The sequence below is a fragment of the Suillus fuscotomentosus genome, assembly GCF_016647785.1.
Source record: "Suillus fuscotomentosus strain FC203 chromosome Unknown F5891scaffold_3, whole genome shotgun sequence".
In the NCBI taxonomy this organism is placed as follows: domain Eukaryota; kingdom Fungi; phylum Basidiomycota; class Agaricomycetes; order Boletales; family Suillaceae; genus Suillus; species Suillus fuscotomentosus.
The window spans coordinates 791,945-809,709 of NW_024539515.1; the positions used below are offsets into that span (position 1 = coordinate 791,945).

The 17,765-nt window shown below is 48.9% G+C and overlaps 9 protein-coding genes across 9 annotated transcripts; 4 read left to right on the forward strand and 5 right to left on the reverse strand.

Annotated features, from left to right (window-relative positions):
- The first annotated feature begins 11 nt into the window (after positions 1–11).
- Positions 12–1,278, forward strand: F5891DRAFT_1100100 (RNA-binding domain-containing protein). Its single transcript, XM_041363562.1, has 4 exons — positions 12–355; positions 407–531; positions 583–649; positions 701–1,278. The coding sequence occupies exons 1-4, from the start codon at positions 43–45 to the stop codon at positions 832–834; spliced, it is 639 nt and encodes a 212-aa protein (XP_041232708.1). The 5' UTR covers positions 12–42; the 3' UTR covers positions 835–1,278.
- Positions 1,279–1,343: 65 nt separating this feature from the next.
- Positions 1,344–3,815, forward strand: F5891DRAFT_1230231 (armadillo-type protein; the record flags this gene model as incomplete). Its single annotated transcript, XM_041369564.1, has 11 exons — positions 1,344–1,367; positions 1,422–1,769; positions 1,823–1,866; positions 1,988–2,255; positions 2,318–2,411; positions 2,461–2,684; positions 2,736–2,884; positions 2,936–3,071; positions 3,125–3,361; positions 3,418–3,552; positions 3,605–3,815. 11 exons carry the CDS (start codon positions 1,344–1,346, stop codon positions 3,806–3,808), a joined length of 1,863 nt encoding a protein of 620 aa, XP_041232709.1. The 3' UTR covers positions 3,809–3,815.
- Positions 3,766–5,728, reverse strand: F5891DRAFT_358012 (WD40 repeat-like protein). Its single transcript, XM_041371520.1, has 5 exons — positions 5,318–5,728; positions 4,669–5,265; positions 4,312–4,617; positions 4,080–4,260; positions 3,766–4,029 (listed from the first exon to the last, which is right to left on the reverse strand). The coding sequence occupies exons 1-5, from the start codon at positions 5,630–5,632 to the stop codon at positions 3,869–3,871; spliced, it is 1,560 nt and encodes a 519-aa protein (XP_041232710.1). The 5' UTR covers positions 5,633–5,728; the 3' UTR covers positions 3,766–3,868.
- Positions 5,658–6,730, forward strand: F5891DRAFT_1000210 (translationally-controlled tumor protein). Its single transcript, XM_041360093.1, has 7 exons — positions 5,658–5,883; positions 5,941–6,014; positions 6,069–6,199; positions 6,262–6,387; positions 6,435–6,488; positions 6,545–6,560; positions 6,611–6,730. The coding sequence occupies exons 1-7, from the start codon at positions 5,825–5,827 to the stop codon at positions 6,655–6,657; spliced, it is 507 nt and encodes a 168-aa protein (XP_041232711.1). The 5' UTR covers positions 5,658–5,824; the 3' UTR covers positions 6,658–6,730.
- F5891DRAFT_1136611 (thioredoxin-like protein) lies at positions 6,731–8,686 on the reverse strand. The gene is made up of 6 exons (XM_041364816.1): positions 8,401–8,686; positions 8,213–8,350; positions 8,074–8,157; positions 7,230–8,021; positions 7,097–7,177; positions 6,731–7,044 (listed from the first exon to the last, which is right to left on the reverse strand). The coding sequence occupies exons 1-6, from the start codon at positions 8,562–8,564 to the stop codon at positions 6,792–6,794; spliced, it is 1,512 nt and encodes a 503-aa protein (XP_041232712.1). The 5' UTR covers positions 8,565–8,686; the 3' UTR covers positions 6,731–6,791.
- An 18-nt stretch (positions 8,687–8,704) lies between these two features.
- Positions 8,705–9,889, reverse strand: F5891DRAFT_357999 (uncharacterized protein). Its single transcript, XM_041371519.1, has 3 exons — positions 9,869–9,889; positions 9,038–9,812; positions 8,705–8,985 (listed from the first exon to the last, which is right to left on the reverse strand). The coding sequence occupies exons 2-3, from the start codon at positions 9,687–9,689 to the stop codon at positions 8,846–8,848; spliced, it is 792 nt and encodes a 263-aa protein (XP_041232713.1). The 5' UTR covers positions 9,690–9,812; positions 9,869–9,889; the 3' UTR covers positions 8,705–8,845.
- Positions 9,890–10,276: 387 nt separating this feature from the next.
- On the forward strand, positions 10,277–11,824 carry F5891DRAFT_1000220 (uncharacterized protein). Its single transcript, XM_041360094.1, has 2 exons — positions 10,277–10,327; positions 10,384–11,824. The coding sequence occupies exon 2, from the start codon at positions 10,443–10,445 to the stop codon at positions 11,322–11,324; it is 882 nt and encodes a 293-aa protein (XP_041232714.1). The 5' UTR covers positions 10,277–10,327; positions 10,384–10,442; the 3' UTR covers positions 11,325–11,824.
- Positions 11,825–13,949: 2,125 nt separating this feature from the next.
- F5891DRAFT_918462 (uncharacterized protein) lies at positions 13,950–14,301 on the reverse strand (the record flags this gene model as incomplete). The annotated part of the gene is made up of 2 exons (XM_041373746.1): positions 13,950–14,144; positions 14,191–14,301. Coding segments are annotated over 2 exons (306 nt in total), but the record flags the coding sequence as incomplete, so codon positions are not given.
- A 202-nt stretch (positions 14,302–14,503) lies between these two features.
- F5891DRAFT_940657 (uncharacterized protein) lies at positions 14,504–17,545 on the reverse strand (the record flags this gene model as incomplete). Its single annotated transcript, XM_041374286.1, has 8 exons — positions 14,504–15,165; positions 15,219–15,293; positions 15,401–15,969; positions 16,018–16,193; positions 16,244–16,373; positions 16,426–16,654; positions 16,712–16,913; positions 16,964–17,545. 8 exons carry the CDS (start codon positions 17,543–17,545, stop codon positions 14,504–14,506), a joined length of 2,625 nt encoding a protein of 874 aa, XP_041232716.1.
- Positions 17,546–17,765: the final 220 nt, after the last annotated feature.

Consider the following 17,765-nt stretch of genomic DNA (forward strand, 5'->3'; position numbering starts at 1 on the left):
ACCCATAACCCCGGCTTCTCATTGTACCAACATCAACGCATTATGGACTCGCAGTATTCTCAATTCAGCCAGCAGCAACAGGCTTATGATGTTAATCCTTACCACCAGCCTTATCAAGGTCCCATGTATCCCTTGCCCGGATCTTCGTCGAACCACAGCGCACCTGTTCCAGCGAATGCGTACGAATATGATGTCGGCATACTTGCGCAACAGAGTGTCTATGTTCCTGGGGCTATGATCGACAAGCGTGGAGGCGCTGGTGGGAAACTTGCAAAGGGTGGAAAGCGCACCACTGTGCTCCGTAAGGGTGGTGGAAAGGTCTGGGAAGATCAGACTCTTCTAGAATGGAATCCATGTAAGTGTACCGCTTGATACGAAAGTCAGCCACTGACAAATTTTATCGTAGCTTGGTTCCGTTTATTCGTAGGAGATCTTAGCAACGATGTCTCCGATGATGTCCTCGCGAATGCCTTTAATAAATACACATCTTTCCAGAAAGCTCGTGTCATACGCGACAGGTTAAGCCAGAAGGTGTGGACGTTTACTCTTGCTCTACAAATTTTGTTGACAAAACATTATTAGGCTAAGTATGGTTTCGTCGCCTTTTCAGATCCAGAAGATTTCCTCAAAGCTTGGAAAGAGATGGATGGTGAGAAACACCCTTGTCCAATCACCGAAATCTCGCTCAGCCATATTTCAGGTAAATATGTAGGTAACCGTCCAGTCAAGCTCAAGAAGGCGGATGATACTGCTATTCGACCTGTAGAGATAGGGCACCGAAAGGCTAGACAGCTCGAAAAGGACTTGAAGAAGAATAGAGGCAAACCATACTAATCGATCGCCGCTGTACGTTTAGACGACGTGGCTGGTCTGCGAAGACATTGCCAGTATGTTTTATTTTTTGATACTGGAGCGCAGCTCACCGTGTTATGTATCTCAACTATGAAATTATGATAATGGACACCGTGCATACTAAAGCCACACGATCATAGTGGGTACCGTCCCTTGATTCCTCACGCATCAACTTCGTTTTCTGCATTTTACAGTCAGGCCTACTATGCGCACTTTCTTCAAATTGCTTGTTGAGCAAGTATGCAAGGTAAGTACGGGGGACGCTGTCGTCTGCTGTGATAAGCCGAATGCCCATCGCTGTAGAAATTTTGTAGTCGCATACGTAGACTTATAGTCTCCCCCTAAAAGAACGAAGACAGTTGTAAAAATCCAGAATTCTCTCTGGAGCTTCTGAAGAACAATCACCAAGTAATCGACAGATGTTAGAGCACGTGATTTTATGCATGATGTAGTCTTTACGCACTAGCTAGCCATTAGCCAAATACTGAATCATGGACATCGACAAGCTTTTCAAAGTAAGGGCTTGTCTTGCACTCTTCCGTGTATGTTGTGATGTTTACGGGCTCCAGGTGCCCAGGCTTCCTACGAGCTCAAAGCGGAAGATGCCAGATAATCCTACCCTGGAGATGCTAAAGAAGATGCGTCTCGATACTCCCTTGAATGAGGACTCGGTGGATTCGGCCATGGACGTTGAAATACCTGAAAGCAGCTCGGCTCCTCGCCGACAGTCGCGACGCGCAACTGTAGAAGACGGGGACGACAAAATGATTGACACCTCCTTTGCTCCAGGGGGTGACGCGGACTACTTTGTCGAAGAGGATGGAGAAGGGCGGTTCTACGGAGGAGGACTGACTTCGGAACAGAAACAAATTTTGAGTATTTTTGAGAGTGCTGAAGGAGAAGGAACAACGGAAGACGTGAGCGCATACAAATTTCTCGCGAAATGCGTAAATATTGACATGACGTGAAGCCAGAGGGAATATCGATCACAAGCATAAGAAGAACGCTACTGAAGTTTGAACGAGCTGCCTAACAAAAACCAAGACCAACGCTCGAAGTACCCGGATGACCCGTCAAAGTAATTTAAATTGGACGTCTTATGGTCCTAGGACTGATTATACTTACGCTGTTGCAGGTTCATCGACTCTGAAGCAGACCTCGATAGTGCGCTTAAATCTCTTCTATCTTTGGCACAGTCTCCTGTCCTGGCCTACCCAGAACTCGTGCGTTCAGGTTCTGTCAGTTTACTCATTGGACTCCTCAGCCATGACAACGCCGATATTGTCATTGATGTCGTTGATGTGATCCATGAGCTGACCGACGAAGATGTTGGGAACGAGCTGGAAGATGAGGAGGAGCAAGAGGAGGCGCAGGTAGCGCTAAAGACCCTCATTGAAGCCCTGGTTCGTTCCCATATTTCAGCATGGTTCTGGATCTCAAGTGCTATGTTTTCCACTTCACGCAGCTAGAGAATTCAATCCTGGAGTTGCTCGTTGATAATCTTTCGCGTTTAAACGAGACTGAAGAATCAGACCGACAGGGTGTTTTCCATATTCTCGGTATTTGTGCACCTAACCTCTCGTCGTTCGTTACTGACCTACGTTCCAGGCATATTTGAAAACATACTTGGCTTTAACCCTGACCTTTCCCTTATACTAGTGTCGAAGACCAAGCTGATGAATTGGTTGCTCAATCGCGTCCAGTCCAAGACTCATGACGAAAACCGTGGCTATTCCGCAGAGTTGCTTTCCATTCTTTTACAGAACAATGCAGCGAACCGTCAAGATTTTGGCAAGAAAGACGGCGTCGAGATCGCTCTTAACGTTCTTTCTGTAAGCTGCAATTAACTATCATAAGCTTTAATATTAATTCCTATGATGTAGCAATTCCGAAGACGTGATCCAGTTGATGCAGACGAGACCGAATTCATGGAGAATTTGTTCGACGCTCTTTGTTCTGCGTTGGCCGAGCCTGAGGTCAAGTCTTTTTTCCTCGCGAGCGAAGGTGTCGACCTCATGCTTCTTATGATGAGGTGAGCGCGTCCTGGAGATGTCGACACAATGCTCACTTGTGCCGTTGGTAGAGAAAAATTGCAATCGAAGTCGAGAGCAATCAAAACTCTTGATTATGCAATGTCTAGCCCAGCAGGCACCGCCACTTGCGCAAACTTTATCGAGGTCCTTGGACTGAAGACGCTCTTTGCTACTTTCATGGGAAAGGTATAGATGCAGTGTTCTCAGTACGGTTCAAACTGATTAAGCCTACTCCGCAGGGTTCAAAAAAAATTAAATCCAATGCACCAGCAGCAGCTTCCGAAGATATCCCACATATCCTTGGCATTATCTCCTCATTGTTTTCAAACACTCCGTCGGACTCTCCAGATCGAATACGTCTGCTTGCCAAGTTTGTGGAAAATAATTATGAGAAAGCAGATAAACTACTCGAGGTGCGGGAAAATGCTCGTAATCGTCTGAAAGTTGTGGACGCGGAGATCGCGGCGGAGAAAAAGGTATGTGCCATGTAATATTCACTAATGAACATCCAGTCCGAATGCTGAATGCGCAGGAAACCATTGCTAACGGTGGTGAAATTGAGTCAGAAGACGAGGATCTGTTTTATCTGCGTCGACTGGAGGGCGGACTGTTCACACTGCAGACAGTCGATTATATCCTCGCATGGGTAGTCATGGAGGACGATGGAGTAAGCAACATTCTTCGATAATCTGTGATAGCTAAGTCGAGTAACACTGCAGATTCGCGGCCATATCACACAAATGCTTGAGCGCAAGAACCAGTCCTTGAAAGATATCATCTCAACCCTTCAAATATACCGCGACAACCTCGACGCTGACACACAGAGCAATGGCCTAGCCACTGATCACGCTCCAGGAGGTGGAGCACTATCACAAAAGGAGATCCTTCAACATCTCGTCGACTTTCTGCATGAATGTTTATAACGGACACGGGGCATTAAAATATGTAGCAATATATGCGTAGAATACAAGTCGTGTGGCCTGCTATGCGGCAGTCAGTGTAGCGGACGCGAAAATCATTTCGAGTGCGCCTTTTGTTTTGACCAGTTCCTTTTGGAACCGAATCTCGGCAAGGACTTTCTTTCGAAGTCGCATGAAGAGTGAATCGATGAGAGGTGACTGTCCAAGGACCGGTGTGTACATCTCTGCATAGATACGTCAAGCCAGCGAAAATGCAAGACGATCAATCACATACCGATGACCAGAGTTGAGACGTCGGACACCATTTCACCAAAACGGGGATCAGTGACATGCTTCACGAGAAGACGCAAGACTGGTTCCAAAAGAACATCATCTCGACCCGCCAATGCGCTCCGAAGGCCGTCACGATGTATCAGTTCTTGTATCAGAGAGAAAGCCGTTGTCGGTGGGACGTTCTAAAAGGCGAATCAACATCGAATTTCCCAACTATGGTGAACGAGCATCACCTTTCTGAGCACCGAATCCAAAGCTGCTGAATATTTAAACCCTTTCAAAAGCCTGTCGTACTCTTTCAGACGCCTTGCTCTTCTGCTTTCGATTCTCAACTCGTCCGCATCTCCGGTAGGTTTGGGCTTGATTTTGGACTTTGTGCGTCCTTGACCAATTATAGGAAGGGTACCTCCTAAGAATGTCTCAAAAGCTCCAGTCTTTAAAGCGAAGGGCGGATCGGCGCCTTCTGAAGCTTTTGGCTGTCTCCGTCTAACAGAGAGCGTACCATCTGACATTCCCGCGGCGATATGCGTTTCATCCGGCTGCACTGCTGTTAGCAAAGGAACATGACAAGAAACTAGAACTTTACATACGGAAATGGCAAGACAAAGAACAGGCGCGGGGTATCGCATGGTATGCACGACCTTGTACGAGCTGATATCGTAAACCTTCACCATATGATCCAAACTCCCCGTCAACAGACGACCCGCAGACCCATCAAACGCTAGCGAGGTAATAGTCTTCTGGTGATTCGAAAATGCACGTAAACAACGGCCACCAGCGACCAAGTCCCAGAGGCGCAGGATAGGACCTGCAGTAGACAAGGCCATTGTACCAGATGGGAACATTTTGACTTGCTCGACTGGTACTGCACTCGAGGTATCTCCGCCGCCCATTATCATTTCGCATTGGCTGGTCCGCGTGTCGAATAATCTCATGGTTGCGTCATAAGAACCAGTGAGGATGAGGTGGGGATTCGAGGTCGAAACTTCACCAGAGCGAACATAGTCGGTGTGTGCATGGAATGTGACTACTTCAGTTTGTGACGGGACGTCCCATAATTTTACGGTGGTGTCGTCTGAACAGGAGAGTACTTGCGTGGGTGCGAGGGCAGAAAATTTGGTGACGTGTACTGGCTGCTTATGCGAGTCCAGGGTACGAAGGATGGCGCGTGAATTTATGTCAAAGACCTGCGAGCAGATTGATTAGGGATGTGAATATACCGTGGGTATGCGTCCATACCTGCACGAGACCTGTATCATCACCTGCAACGACGAGCTTTCCGTCAGGACGGATGTTACCACTGCGTGCAACATCCTTGAAGCGCGAAATTGTCTTTGTCACTTTCTGGGTGCGGGGTGCATAAATCTGAACACGCGTTGCTGCTGTTACAGCATACCTATGAGGTTTAGAAGGAGAGAACTGGATAGATGTGACTGGTGCGTATTCCTTGATGAACACCGGGTGTTTGAATTGACGCCAATATCTTGATTCTGGACTATGCTTAGCCGCAGCTGGCCGAGCATGTCTCTGTACGACTACCGGCTGATAGTCCATGTGGTAGCATGAAGCAGATGTCGGGATTCGGATGACAATATTTTTGTATCCCACGAGATGATGATCTACTGATCTTGTCGGTGTACATAAAGATCAAAAGACTCGAAGGATCTCTCTTACCTCAACTTCTATCTCCCTCGTTGGAACCCCCCCTGTTCTTTTTCTTTGCACCTTTATTATATCTGTTCGAAAATGCTTCTTTACGAAGATATCATCTCCGGTGATGAGATGTTTTCCGATGCGTTCCCCATGTATGCTCCAATCTTGGCGCTCGCCTATCGTCACATACTGACTACTCAAAAAACCAGGAAAGAGGTGGACGGCATCGCCTATGAAGTAGATTGTCAGATGATCACACTCAAGGAGGGCAATGTTGATATCGGTATGCATCCAATCGAAAGAAAAAAGAACATGGCTCATCTACTTGATTTTGTAGGTGCTAACGCCTCAGCTGAAGAACAGGAAGAGGCACTCGAGGATGGAGCGATTACAGTTAACAATATCGCCCATTCCTTCCGTCTTCAAACTACAGCTTATGACAAAAAAGCATATCTTTCTCATCTCAAGGTATGATATCATATTATTGCTATACCTGTGGAGATCGAAATTGATGAGGATATTCATGTTAGGGTTACATGAAGGCTGTAGCGGAGAAATTAGCAGCGAAGGGAGACCCTGCTGTTGTTACTGAATTCAAGGCTAAGGCAAATGACTTTGTCAAGAAGATAGTCGGTAATTTCAAAGACTATGAATTTGTACGTTGTGCTTTGCCCCTTATACGCGTTGACAAACAAAATTTTAGTACACTGGCGAGAACATGGACGCTGACGGAATGGTAGCCCTGTTGAACTACCGGGTGAGTTGCGAAGTTAGAATAAACAATGTCGTATTCTCAACGATTTCTCATCTCAGGAGGATGGGGTCACCCGTACGTGCTTTCTGTCAAGTAGCGTCATCATCATCATCACACCTCAACAGCCTACTTCACCTTCTGGAAGCACGGTCTCAAGGAAGTCAAACTGTAGTACTTGTTTTCGAATCAATGGCTTCCATCACTTTATATTAGAGCAATCGTACGAGTCGCTCCACTTACACCTCATGAATATCGAATGCATGCAAGAGATAAGATAACAATAGAGGTAAGACCACTGTGCACAAATTACAGTTCATCGTGTGCCTCCCGCGGTGCCTCAAACGTGGCCTGCGACTCGTTTTCAGGAGCCTTGACAGAAGGCTTCAAGCTGTTCTTGGCATGCTCCTGCACGTAAGCAACGAGAGATTCCAATTCTCGGTCCCCGTTATATTCAAGGAACTCCCGCGATCCTGCAGGCTTGAATTTGAGGGTGGGGAACCCGCTGATACGGAATGGGGCTGAAGCTGGAAGATCGTTTTCTTGGGACTCCATCTTTGCACTACAACGATGAATAAGTTTTGTTGACAATGTTGGAAGAAAGGTGGACGTACATGACCAACTGATCTTTCACGTCGGCAAAGTGATCACCGAGAGAATCCCAGATGGGCTTCAAGCGCTTGCAGTGACCGCACCTAAACAGGTCTTGAATGGCATGCATTATGAAATATGGCCAAAGCAACGCACCATGTAGCATAAAATTCAACAAACACATCCTTGGAATCATCATACACAACCTCATCGAACTGTGCATTCACGAGCGTGAACACGCTCTCATTCTGACTCTCAGGAATCGGCTGGCTCTTGAGCTTAGGAAGAAGCTTCCCAGCGAGGTACTCGCCGACCATAGCAGACACAGCCTCAGCCTCTATAGGCTTGCTCTGGTCATAAGGGTACTTGAGCTGATCCTCCAGGTTCTGAATAACGAAACTCGGCCATTTGGGTTCAGCAAGGTTCAAAGCCTTTGCATGGTCGCCAAACTTGGTCGCATCTATCCAAACAAAGTGGATCTTGCCGCGGTACTTGGCAGCAACAGGCTTGAGAACAGCGAGCGTCTCGTCTTTCTTTTCGTCTGTGGGGTCCAAAAACAAGTATCCGATGGGTTTACCGCTGCCGGCGTACATGGCATACGTTTCTCCGTTCACCTCACCAAGGATAGGGATAGCCAGCTGCTGAATCCATGCTTCGAGTTCGGCGGTGGTAACTGCAGATGGCGGGTGCGGGTACTCGGTGATGCGTTCATCAAAGTTGCGGTAGACGACGATAGCGGGAGGAGTGACACCTGCGGCTGCGATAGCTGCAGCGTCAGAGGTGATACCAAAGAGGTACTCGTCGCGGAGTTTTTCTGCTGTTGCGCTAAATTCAGGTGCGGGGGCCTTTGTGGTGGAGGAGACGTAGGCGAGGACAACGAGCTTATCGGCGTTTTGGAATTCAGCGAGGTTGGAGGCGGTGACGTCAGAAACGGCAGGGAGGTTTTGTCTGAGGGTGATGTTAATAGGTACGAAAAGGTGATTAGAAGGGTAGAGTATACTTGAGCATGTAGCTGATGATACCGTCTGCCTTTCGGGGACCGGAGTATTCGGTGGGTTCACCGTTGCGGAAGACTTTGAGGGTGCTGTGGAGGGATGGTCAATGCGCTAGAGAGAATATTTCGAATGGTATGGACGTACGGGTAACCCTGGACGCCATGGGACTGGCAAAGGTCTGCCTGGTCGACACAGTCGACTTTGGCAAGCTTGATGTCCTTCCCTTTGAGTGTGGTGGCTGCCTCCTCGTAGTGGGGAGCTAGAGCTTTGCAGTGGCCACACCTATGGTAAAAGTCGGCGAGAATTCACGTAAAAGGACGATGGAAAGGTACCATGGAGCATAGAACTCGACTAAAATCAAAGGTTCTGAGTTGACAGCAGAAGTAAAGGTGTCCTTTGTAAGGACGAGCACATCGGAGGACTCGGCAACGTCAGCTGATGCCAAAGAAGCAAGGGCGATGGCAGAGGCCACGGAGACGAGAGAGGGGAAGCGCATTGAACGATGCGTTGGTGAGAGTTAGCTGCCAATAAATTGTGACGAAGCAGGTTTTATAATGCAAGTAACTGTATACGTGTCACCTGGGCGGTGTAGTGTTGCCGGGTTGTTAATATAAGACTGCTATGTGGCAAGACCATACTTCCGAAAATCTGGCGGAATACTTAATCCAAATTCAAATGCCACGTAGTCTACTGTATAATTTAGAGTCCAAGCAACTGTACCAACCAAGTCTGATATATCATGCGATCAGAATAAGACTATGTACAGCAAGGGCCAGGCTATAAGGTGGACAGGTCGAAATCACTGCCAGTGGTTCGACCACTGGCATATCGCCTTGTGGCTGAGACAAACGGACGTGGCTGTGGGAAATCAGTTACGGGAAACGTATGTGGGCCAGAGGTTGGAGGGGGAGAAGGTACTGGTGAACGAGGATGAGTTATGGGCAACAGTAGAGGACAGATACAACTTACTTTTGCGAGATGGAAGTGTCCTAGCACTACCATTGATGGAGGGCCGTTCGACAGGTAAAGCGGAGGGCTCAGTGACTGGTGTTGAAACGGTACGGGGTCTAGGAGGAGCAGATACAGGAGGTCTTGGAGGAGCAGATGAAGGGGGAGGTGGACGGGAAGGTGGAGGGCGATTTATAGGTGGAGTTTGTGGACGGGAATCAACTTCTGACAAATGTCGGACACGAGCTGGAGGAGCAGGTGGACCGTCTGATACAGGTGGCCTACGAGAAGGTGGAGGGGGGACTGCTCGAGCAGGAGAACCAATAGTCGACAAGGGTCTGGCTGGGGGAGGAGGAGGAGCTTTCCTTGCAGGTGGAACTGGAGGAAAAGAACGTGGAGCTGGACCAGTAGGGGGAGAGGAAGGACGAACTGGCGAAGACGTAGGACGAACTGGTGAAGACGTGGGACGAGCTGGTGAAGAGGCAGGACGAGCTGGTGGTGGTGGTGGTGAACGGGCCGGGAAAGCAGGAGGAGCGGGGGAAGCTGTCCTTGCAGGTGGTGGTGGTCGACGCGGTGGGGGAGGAGGAGTGGGAGTGTTTCTAGAAGGAGCAGATCTTGAAGGTAGTGAAGGAGCAGATCGATTTGGCAATGACGGTGCAGATCGATGAGGCATTGAAGGAGCAGATCTATTTGGCAGTGATGGTACACTTCGATTAGGAAGCACAGGTGGTGCAGGTGCAGGCGGAGGACCTCTAGCAGGAGGAGGTGCTGATGGTCTAGCAGTAGGCGACGGTGACTTTCCTAGCGTAGGAGGTTAAGTCAAACATTGAAAGATAGATGAAACTGGCACACCCAAATTATGACTACTAGACTTCAATTTAGGAACACCTCCAGCAAACAATCCACCAAGTTGAGGTCCTCCCATCGATGGTACTCCACGTGAAGCAGTAGCAGCAGCAATACCACCACCACCACCACCACCACTTGCCTTTCCATCAATCAAAGCACCACTCCGGTCATGTGTTTCGGCTTTCTTCAGCTTCTTGCCGGCCTGAATCTGTTTCAAAAGCTCAGAAGACGCCATCGTAGATCGTGGTCAGTGTGTGTTGTCACTCCGGAGTCACAGTTCACATGTCACGACTCATTCGGTGAATGGAGTCCCGCCGCCATAGCTTGATTATTCTATTACGTAACGAGGAACGAGCGGAGGAATAGAATGTAGTCTTTGCGCAAGCGACGGATGCAGTACGAACTCTTTCTTTCGTACTGCGACGTCCTCGTGTTTTCAGCCTAGTCGTCCTCAACGACTTCGTATCTCATCCTTTTCTTTTCTTTATCATCAGCTATTGATTTCTACTTTCTCTTAGGTCGCCGTACTTTACAGATAAACTAATCCAAGCAACCTTCCGATTCACACCAATCGCACATGAACCGCATACTGGCTGACCCAGCGCTCGAAGCGCAGCCGAACTTCGAGTTCCCAGCTTACGCGGCTTGGCTCAATGCTATCGTTGCAGGAGGACCTACCAGAGAGGCGGCCCTGGAGCAAATGGCAGAGAGTTGGAGGCTGGAGCGCCAAGAACGCATTGTTCTATGGCAGCAGCAATCTGAAGAAGATCTTCGAGTCCAGCAAGAGCAAGAAGATCAAGAACGCATTGCGAAAGAAGCCGAAGCGGCTGAAGAACAGCGAGAAGCAGAGAAGAAGAAGCCCAAGATCAACGACTTCGATGCCGAAGCTGTCGTGGCAGACGTTCTTATTCCTCGCCCTTCGCAGTATGCACTGCAGAAGATCAAAAGCATGGAATATGTCGAGCTGTGGTACTTCAGTCCAGAAGGGTGCTGGGAAGCTTTAGACAGTTGCAGGTCCACGGCGGAGGACTCCTTTGGCCTGGCAAAGGTTGATGGGTACGTCGTGTTCAAGCCGATGGCATCATTCAAGGCTTCGCAGAAAGCGCTACAAGACCATGACCTCTCTTGGCGTCAATTCGACATGGCAAAAACGAGCTTCTTGATCCATATCGACAAATGCGGCTGGCCAGACAAGCACCAGCAAGCCTTAGCGCTCTTCTTCACTCTCATTACCAACCACGAGCACCGAATGCGAACTCGTGGCGAGAAGACTTTACTTCGTTACGCAGGGTTCGTCAGACGGGAATGGCATGACCGTCTGGCTCAAAACCAAGGCTTCAACATCGGGATTTTCAACAGCGCTCTGTACAACACCCTCTCGGATGACGTCTGGGAAGCGGAACGTGATGAGAGCATCAAATTGGTATATACTTCTGCAGAGTCATCACTTCATGACTAACAAATTCATGCCTTCTTTTCTTCCATGCTCCCATCTGCGCGTGTTCATCACCACGCTCGCTTCCTTCTTCCATGCTGCCGCCCATTACGCTATCCTTTTGGAACCTTCTTGCTTCTGGCTTCTTCGCCATCAACAAACTTGCTTATCATGCTGCTCGCTCCCACCGTTATCGCATTCTTTCACGCACTTCGCTACCCGACTTCATCATCCACCAGCTGCAGAATTCCATTGCTGCACCAAACATCCATGCTCGATCCCATGGTCGTGAAGTGAACTCAAGCAGAGGGAAAGAACCTTCTCCTCCTACCTTGGACAATCGCTACCACCCATACCGCACACCCGCTGCAGGTCAGTCCAGCAGGAAGCCATCAAACAACCAGTAGTCTTTTCCGTCGAGCACAGGCCAGTCCGGACCAGCCGCCTGTGCTCTATGCCTTGGTCGATTCCGCCACAACATCCACAAATGCATGTCCGAGTTCCTTTGGGACAAACGAACCAAAGCTCGCTGCTGTCGCAACGCCGAAGGACACATCACCAATCCCGAAGGGCGCGAACTATGCTACAACTGGCAAAGGCCCAGAGGATGCTCCAGCAGCTCCCAATCTCACGTACACGAATGTTCAGGGTGTGGAGCCAAGGATCACGGCGCTCAAGACTGCCCTCAGGGAGAGAGAATCCAGAGCACTCACGCCGTATAACCCAGAGGTATGGCTCTGGCATCTCAAGTCCGCAAACCTCCTGCATAAATATGCGCACATACCCAATGGCTTACGGCTTGGCTTCATGGGAAGCGTCCCTTCTATTTCTTTCACTTACACTCCTTCTAATAGTCCTTCTCTCATTGAACATCACTCTGCTTTCGCCACCATACTCCATCGTGAATTTTCCACCGGTCGATACATCGGCCCGCTATCTAAGTCAGAAACTGAAACTCTTATTGGACCATTTCAGTCGGCACTGTTATCCATGGTGCCGAAACCGGGTAAGCCAGGCAGGTTCCGCGTGGTCCAAAATCTTTCATTCCCTTTGCACCCATCCCCAACCATATCATCTATTAATTCATCTATCGACTCTGATTTATATCCATGCACATGGGGCACTGCCGCCACCATCTGTCTTCTCGTATGGTCTCTTCCTCCAGGTTCCCAGGCCGCAGTTCGCGACGTCGCCGAAGCTTATCGAACAATCCCACTCCATCCATCCCAATGGCTGGGACTGGTCGTCAGAACCGGACTTGACGACTTCGCCATTGATTCTAGTTTTTGCTTCGGCTTCACTGCCTCCGCCGGAACTTATGGCGAGGTGGCAGATGCAGGAGCGGACATTTTTCGTTCTCAGGGTATCGGCCCAATTTCAAAGTGGGTCGACGATCATTTATTTATACGTATTCTTCGTGAGCACCTTAACAGCTACAATAACCTTCGCGAGGCTCGAGCGTCCATCATCGCGAGAAACGGAGGGCTACTGGTGGATGGGGGTAGAAAGTGGTACAAGGGATCCGTCATGCCAGATGGACGAGTGGAGGAATTCGATGAAGACTTATCCTTTCCGATACTGGACTTATCATCATCATCGCCTCGTTCTCCCGAGGACGCCTTATTCACTTACTCTTTCGAAGACATCGACCGTCTATCCAAGCTACTGGGCATCCCGTGGGAGCTCGCAAAGACATTCTCTTCTCACCATGCGCACCATTCATTGGTTTCCTTTGGGACCTTTCGGCACGCACCATATCAATTCCGGACAAGAAGAAAGAGAAGTATCTGGCCGCCATCCTCAAATGGGAGGCACGACGAACGCACACCTTGCAAGAGGTCCAGCAACTCTACGGCAAGTTCATCAGTAAATTCACACTTTTCTTGGCCGCCCTTATTTGCAAAATTAAAACTTAATTACAACTTATTTACCATTATTTACTTGAGCGCGTGCAAACGAAAGGAGACGCGCGACAAACAAGTGCAATAATTGATCAAAAGGTAGCACGTGACAAACAAGCGTGATAATACAGCGATAAGCCATCAAAAGTGCCTTCGTCAATTGCAAGTAACAGAAGTGAAGTAAGTACTACTAAGACTCATTTTAGCTATGATAGATTGACGAGATGGTGTTGATTACAGTCCATGGCAGCCTCAAAAACGTTCGTTTGCGGGCGGGGGAGCAGGCGCCAGTGGGGCGATGTAGTGATCAGGGCGGATGCTGCCATTCGGGCTGAAGCAGAGGCGGAGGCGGAGGAGGCGAACACGGAGGGGGCCTCGTTGGGCTTTTGGAAAAGGATGAAGAGGTGGATGTGGAGCAGGGATCGAGACGAGATGAAACGCGTTGCGTGAGGCGCGTGGGGTGATTCCAAACTACAGTGAGTACTGAGATGTCCGATAATCGACGAGCACTCACCATTCGTTATGATAGTGTCGTCTCAGTGTCTCGTGGCCTGTAAATATAAGCCGTCAGCGTTGTAGCATTGTACACTAGGTAGAACGAACATGAACCTTTTTGCCGTCCTCCTCGCCATTTCTCATAGCCTCTTCGACACTCTTCTCCGTGATCGCTCTCCACACCCGAGTTCGCGAATGACGTGTTGAACCCCTCATCGAGTGACTTCGCAGAGTTGAAGATCTTGGGCAGGACGAAGTTGAGGAGGGCCAATAGTTCGGGAACGTTGTTCTGAAGGGGGGTACCGGTGAGGATGAGGCGGTAGCGGAAATGGTAGTACTGCGTCAGCGTCTGTGCAAGGGTACCGGTGAGGATGAGGCAGTAGCGGGAATGGTAGTACTGCGTCAGCATCTGTGCAAGTTTCGACTGGGTGTTCTTCATGCGATGTCCCTCTGATAGCAAGCATGAACAACATAACCAAAAAAAAAAATCAAACCCACTTACCAATGATCATATGCACCCATTTGAGTTTGCTGAGAATAGGTCGGTCCTTGATGATGTACTCGTACGTAGTGAGCAGAACCTGGAACTGGCCCATCTGCAGGTCGCCTTGGAGGTTTCGACGTTGTGCAGGGTTGCCCTTGTACGAGATCATTTTCAGCGTCGGCGCCCACTTTGCGAATTCGCCAGACCAGTCCATCATTGTCGATAGAGGCACGATCTCGAGGAATTAAATATTCTAATGGGATCTGACCGTTAAAAACAGATCAAAATTTGAATTGAAGACGTACCTATGCCATACATGGCGGTCAGGAGGCTATCTCGAACGCATGATGATCAGCGAACTTGTTGACATAAAATGAGCGGAAACAATCAATGGAATGGTAGAACTTAAGGTCGTGAGGGATGTACTCCGAACCGTACATAGGTATCAGGTGTGCTGCACGGAACACCGTCTCGATATGAATAACAGCAAGGTTCCGGGAACCACCCTTGTGGAAACTGGGACGGACCATCCACATGCCAGTGTCTTCGTCAGCACAATCATCAATCTTCTCAAACCAATGAATGAGAGCGCATGGATATACTTCCCAGTTGTGCTTGAAAGAAAAGAAGCATACAATTCTCGCAACTTCGAGTCCTCGCATGCCTTGAGCGTCCGAATCAGTGTCGATGAACACACAGTCATTGCGCGGGTACTCGTTTCTCCAGAGTGGACATGCACGGATATGTTCCCGTCGCATGCCACCAGTACCACTCAGATTGCTGGGAGCAAAGAAGGTTGCGGCAGCAGAATTGAAGACCTGGAGCTTGCCTTCATGCCGAGGCAAGCTACCAGTTGGGACATCTGCAGGATCGCGGGGATCATCTTGGTTGAGCTGAGTGAACAAAAAGTGTCGAATGAGGCGTCGCAGATCTGGAACAGCAACTTCGTGTGCTAACGCCACTACTGTTCGTGCCCGTTTTCGTTCTGTATGATACAATAGTTAGCATCGAGATTTGACGCTGCATGGTATCACTTACGAGGAGTTTTGGCAAGCACTACATAACCAAGTACTGTTGGACCATCAACTACCTCACCGTCATCGATATCGATGTCTGGTTGCAGTTCAATGGCATGGGCATCTGGCTGTGGTGCAATAGGAGGGACAGCCTGTTCATCTTCATCCGGTGCTGTATGTTGCTGTTTGAGTATGCGAGAAGACGACCAGAGAAAGAAATCTTACTGAGAGCGGCTAAAGCACTTGATAAAATAGTGCCAGTGAGCATCCCTCGTGCATCAAAGTCCACGCGGGATGCTGCAAGCTTGTCAAGGCATTGATTGGTTACAAGCATCTGACCAAGAGCATTATGCCTGCTTGACCAACGCCAAGGCTCCTTTACAGCCTTGATATGTTTTGATTCTGTGATTGACGAGCATAGTCCGTTCGGGGCACCGAAAAGTCGAATCATGTCCGTATAATGAATCATTGAGTGCTGGCGAGGGAGTGAGAAGGTAGGAACAACGAGATCAAATATCTGGCGATAGCGATGGAACCGGTGAAGTGCGTCTTGCATCTGGTTCAGGGTATCTTCGGTGACAACATCGCGCCGCGCAAGATAACAAAATTCTAACAATGCGCGAAATGCGCGAACCATATCTCCAGGCACATGGCCTTCAATAGCTGGAAGAAAGACCTTCATGAGCGCTTTCGAATCATCACCCGTCCACTGTTTGAAGTCGCGGCCTTGAGGAAATCGTCGTAGACCAGAAAATGATGGTGCAGCAGCGACTCTGACTTAAATTAGAAGAGAATATCAATATAATGAATGAAGGGCATACCTGCGATCTATGTCGCTCATAATCTCCTCCGCCCGCCTGGTCCCGTGCACAGCCTTGAGGTACTTTGCTACCCAGTCGACGAGATGGTCTTTGAAAGCACCTTTGATGAGCTGATGGAGGAGGTCGAATGACAGTAACTCGTGGATATCTGCTCGGGGGAAGTCGTTCGTAAAGGGCTACACAATACATATTAGTTTCGAATTGCAGAGCGGCCGGCTCCACTCACGACGAGATCACCAATGATACCGAATTCATCCCATAATACATCCCCATGTAGCTCACCAATAAGGAACTCAGTGTGCTCACGACAGCGATCCATGCCACCATTGTCGAGGTTCGTTCGAACTGCAATACATCTATGTGTATTGTTAGTACAGATGGATAATGATTACAACTTCCAATACTCACTTCGGGCACCAATGCTTAACAATACAGGATAGCACTAGTTGTTCCTCGTAATCCGCGATGTAGGGTCCTAGACTGTATATAATACACCAAAAATATCCATCTCCACAGCGCACAACTTCGTATTCGGTCATTGCGGATTTCAAGCTAGAGAGAATGGCAGATAGCGAGCTGTGGAATAGCTGGCGACGAAATATCCAAAACGCATCATCTTTTGAATGCTTCTTGTCAGCTGTAGTGCAGTAAGTCAGATGAGGCGCAATAAAATCTAAAATATCAACACACGTACTTTTGGGTATGGCGAGGAAACCGATTATGACAAGAGCATCGCGGTGAGCACGCCGTACACTGTTGCGTACATTGCCGATCGAGGCATAGAGGGGATAGTACTCGTTGTTACCAGTGCCCACAGAAACGGTAGTCTTATCACTACCGAGAATGATTGGGACTAACGCAGATCCATGCGTCTCTGGATCTTTTGATATGATGTCCTTGATGAAGCGTTAGCTCTGTCCCGAGCAGTAATAGATGGAAAACATACTGATTGTTTCCATGCCCAGTCTCCAGACATGAAGTCTTTCCAACGGCGCGTCTTGTCCGATGCATCGTATTCACGAAATGGCGTATAGTCGATTTCATCTTTGAAGGTGGGGTTGGCTAGTATGTTGTGCGCCATCGCGCGAGGGTCCCTATACCAGACATCGAATTCATCATCCATCCATGGCGGGACAACCTCAGGGCGTTCTCCTGTGTACTGAACCGAGAAAGATTGCCAGGGGACATCACCAAGCTGTGTCGCATCTATGACATTGTGGAGATCTTTATGATCGGCGAATGGAGGGACATCGCGGTGTTTCACGAGAGTTGCGGCCATTAAATCACATAAGAAATCCAGGTTTTTGGCAGACATATGGCATTTTTTGAACGTGAACTCAGCCGCCTCAAATTCTATTCTATTGCGATATGGGCTCCAGTCGTCAGGAGCCTTTTGTGGCATGGGAGTTGGAGGGGCGCCATGTGGCAGAAATTCTCCATCAGCCGTGCATGGTCGTCCTAAGCATAGATCTAAGTCAAAAACAAAAACAACAAGAGTACAGATGTAAATGAACGTACCGTTTAACATCGAATGGTATGTACGATAACAACGCTCACTTGAATTGGTAAATTCTGCGTCAGCGTTGTCCGAATCCTCATGAGTTGGTTCAGAGGGCATAGGAGGTGATGGCTGGGGAGGTTGTGAGAAATCCCGAGGAGGCGGTGAGAAATCCGGAGGTGGTGGTGAGAAATCTCGAGGGTGGGATGGTGACCGGGATGGTTGAGGAGGTCCTGGAGCAGGTATATTT